Source organism: Oncorhynchus gorbuscha, linkage group LG02 (assembly GCF_021184085.1).
Source record: "Oncorhynchus gorbuscha isolate QuinsamMale2020 ecotype Even-year linkage group LG02, OgorEven_v1.0, whole genome shotgun sequence".
NCBI lineage: Eukaryota > Metazoa > Chordata > Actinopteri > Salmoniformes > Salmonidae > Oncorhynchus > Oncorhynchus gorbuscha.
Genome location: NC_060174.1, coordinates 12,387,746 through 12,390,875, shown reverse-complemented (window position 1 = coordinate 12,390,875; position 3,130 = coordinate 12,387,746). Strand labels below are relative to the sequence as shown.

At 43.7% G+C, this 3,130-nt stretch overlaps 1 protein-coding gene across 1 annotated transcript; it reads right to left on the bottom strand.

Annotated features, from left to right (window-relative positions):
- Window positions 1–637: 637 nt before the first annotated feature.
- Window positions 638–2,644, bottom strand: LOC123991171 (transcription factor HES-1-B-like). Its single transcript, XM_046292462.1, has 4 exons — window positions 2,240–2,644; window positions 1,996–2,091; window positions 1,770–1,857; window positions 638–1,467 (listed from the first exon to the last, which is right to left on the bottom strand). The coding sequence occupies exons 1-4, from the start codon at window positions 2,345–2,347 to the stop codon at window positions 959–961; spliced, it is 801 nt and encodes a 266-aa protein (XP_046148418.1). The 5' UTR covers window positions 2,348–2,644; the 3' UTR covers window positions 638–958.
- Window positions 2,645–3,130: the final 486 nt, after the last annotated feature.

Genomic DNA, 3,130 nt, shown 5'->3' with positions numbered 1-3,130 from the left:
GACTGATACACCTGGTCAACTCTTGTTCAAAACGTATGAAATTTAGCAGACGTTCTTATCTAGAGCAATTAGGGATAAGTTCCTTGCTCAAGGGCACATCGACAAATTGCTCACCGAGTCGGCTTGTGGAATTGAAACCAGCAATCTTTACTGGCCCAACGCTCTTAACGGCTAGGCTACCTGCCGCCGGTTTCTTTTGGATGTAGCCAGAAGCAACAGCCATTGTGTGATGGCATTAGGCAAAAGCGTGTGTATAAATCCAGCCCCACTTCACAGTCTATTACACTTGTAGGCTAGTTTTGTTGCGTAAAATTCTAAAATTCTACGCAACATAAGCCTAAATTCTGACCCATTCCTGGCGCAACAAGTGCATGTGTGTGTGATATTCCTGTGGTTTGAATGTTCATGAGTTTTGCGCGCGCAAGAATACGTCAGTGATTTTCGTCAGGCAGTTACGCACAGTCAATATCAAATTTGACATTTACACTAACATATTAGTAGAATAGGATCGCTATTTTCTCTTGGAAATTGTTGGTCGATAATAAATTATTCTCAAGTGTATCTAAAGTTCAAAACAAATGCAGCCTAAAGTAATTATTTGGTGATTAGGCTTAAAACATAGATAAGCGCACAATAATGTTTTTCAATATCTTTACAAATTTATTTTTCTTCCAAAATGAAGAATAACATAAAGTGCATTCAACATATCTTTGGTATCGCGCAATAAAAAAAAGACACCTCGAATATAAAAATGCAGTGAACAGACTTCAACAATACAAAAATGTCATTTCAATATGAACTTCACTCTCATATAGGCTTTACAAATATAGTGCATCATCTTTTCCTCTTAACACATTGAAAATACAAAAACAGAATCCAAACATCATTCTGTAACATCAAACATAGAAGAACTAGGTGTCATTATAAAAAGTATTTTCGATAGGTCCTTTTTTTTGTTCTACCAGGGTCGCCACACTGAGTCCGAGTTGCCTGTCGGTGCACCGGGGGACACCGCTGCTGGGACAGGCGTGTTGACCTGGTTAGCGTACACGGGGATAACGGGACCGTTGGGCGTAAAAGCTGCATTGGGGATAAGGAAGGCGAATTGTCCATCTGTGGCAGGTACCAGGTGGAAGCCGCCATATACTTTTGTTGTTTCTGGTGACATGCTCTGAGGAGAGCCACCTTTACAAGGCAGGGGCATCACGTTGCCCTGTGGAGAGTTGGGGATGTGTACCATGGACTGGCCGAAGGCGCGGTGGGGAGGCCCGGTAGGGATCTGGTGCTGCGTGGGGTAGTTCATAGCGTTGATCTGCGTCATGCAGCTGGCCAAGTGACCGAGAAGCCGTGTCCTGACCTCGGTGTTAACCCCTTCGCAGGTGGACAGGAACCGAGTGACTTCATTTGTACACTCGCTGAATCCAGCTCTGTATTTCCCTAGCACGGTGGGATCAGAGTTCAAAGCAGCTGTGTGAGAAAAAGAGAGAAGGATAAGCCACTGAGAACAACAGCATAATAACGACAATTTAAATTCCAAACATGAACATAAAACTAAACATATACATTACGAAGCACACCAATGGTTACGATAAATTAGCTATATAGTTAGTCGATACAATTAGCTACATTTAGAGATACTTCTTGGGAGAGAGGATGCGGGACAAGTATGTAAACGGAGTACTTCATTCTAACATGATCTGAACCGCAGACGAAAGTCTGGAAGAAATCATCCCGGGTATTCACCCACCAGAACAGTCCCAGGGACTTACCAGTCATCTGAGCTCTCTGGAGGTTCCGGAGATGTTTTACGGTCATCTCCAGGATATCCGCCTTTTCAAGTTTCGAGTGTCTGGAACTCTGTAATATGAAGAAGGCACGTTGTTAGGATTGAAGATAGAATACTTTCTTATTTAAGTTGATGTTTTTAATAAAGTAAATATATAACTGTGATTGTAATAATTAATTTGTTGTGAGAGAAAAAAATGTAATACTTACATCTTTTTTGAGCGCATCCAGGATAAGTGTTTTCAACTGTCCCAAGCTCTCGTTGATTCTGGCTCTTCTCCTTTTCTCCATGATAGGTTTGGATGACTAAAGAAAATAAATATAATACATTGTTAGAATGGTGGGACTTGCTCAAGGTGAAGGAAATGTTCGTGTTGTGCTATACTAGCCCGTGCGTAATTTTGGAGTGACAGAATATCCGCATTTCTAAGATGCTTTGACCGACTTTACTAACCTTCCTGTGCTCGGAAGCCGTCTTGGGTTTATCAGGTGTCGTGTTAATGCTGGCTGTAGTAGCAGCAACAGGAGAGACTGATGTCTTTTCCATTATATCGGCAGGCATCTTCGGTCTGTCTGAAATATCCCACAAGAGCAACGGCAACTCGATATTACAGTCCACTGTTGGTGGTTATTGACAAGTAGTCGGCACCTATTCACAGTACCCTCTTATGAAATTCCAAATTCCGGAAAAACAAAATCCTTTTTAGGTGGTAGCGCACCTCTGTGCGAGAGACAAGCGTCCCCAAGTCAGTCGTAAGCTGAACGATGTCACGGAATCCAGAAATCACTGTCTGCCAGCGGACGCTGCGTCTGTGGCACTTCTTGTTGGCCTTATTTATATCTAGGACTGCACGCGAACGGCTCGTGTGAAACTTCCAAAACTTTCTTTCCCACAGTAACTTTCTACCAATCAGTGCGAGGGACACGCGGCCGGAGGGGAGGATGGCTCGTGGTCGGCGCCCTTCCATTGGTTGTTTGGAGTTTGAGCGGGCGTCCAATGGCGGGTGCCGGGTTTAAGGCACGACCGGGACTGCCTTCAATCATTCAGTTTACATATTAACACTTGAGCCCCTGACTACCACCCAGCGCAGAGAATGCAGGGTTGACTTGATTCGGCATGTTGCTCCCCCAACTTTAAGGCAGTACGCACAGGAGTCAGGAGGGATAAACTCCACCTAAGATACTAGAGGCTATAGGGCCTCAGCGCAGGCCCACAATAACATGTTCCACATAGCCTACATCTATTGTATTATACTTCCACATACGTGTGGACTACAAACCAGTAAATGCGCAATTACACCGAACATATAGCCCATTCCAACTACGGAGTAAAATATTAATTGCC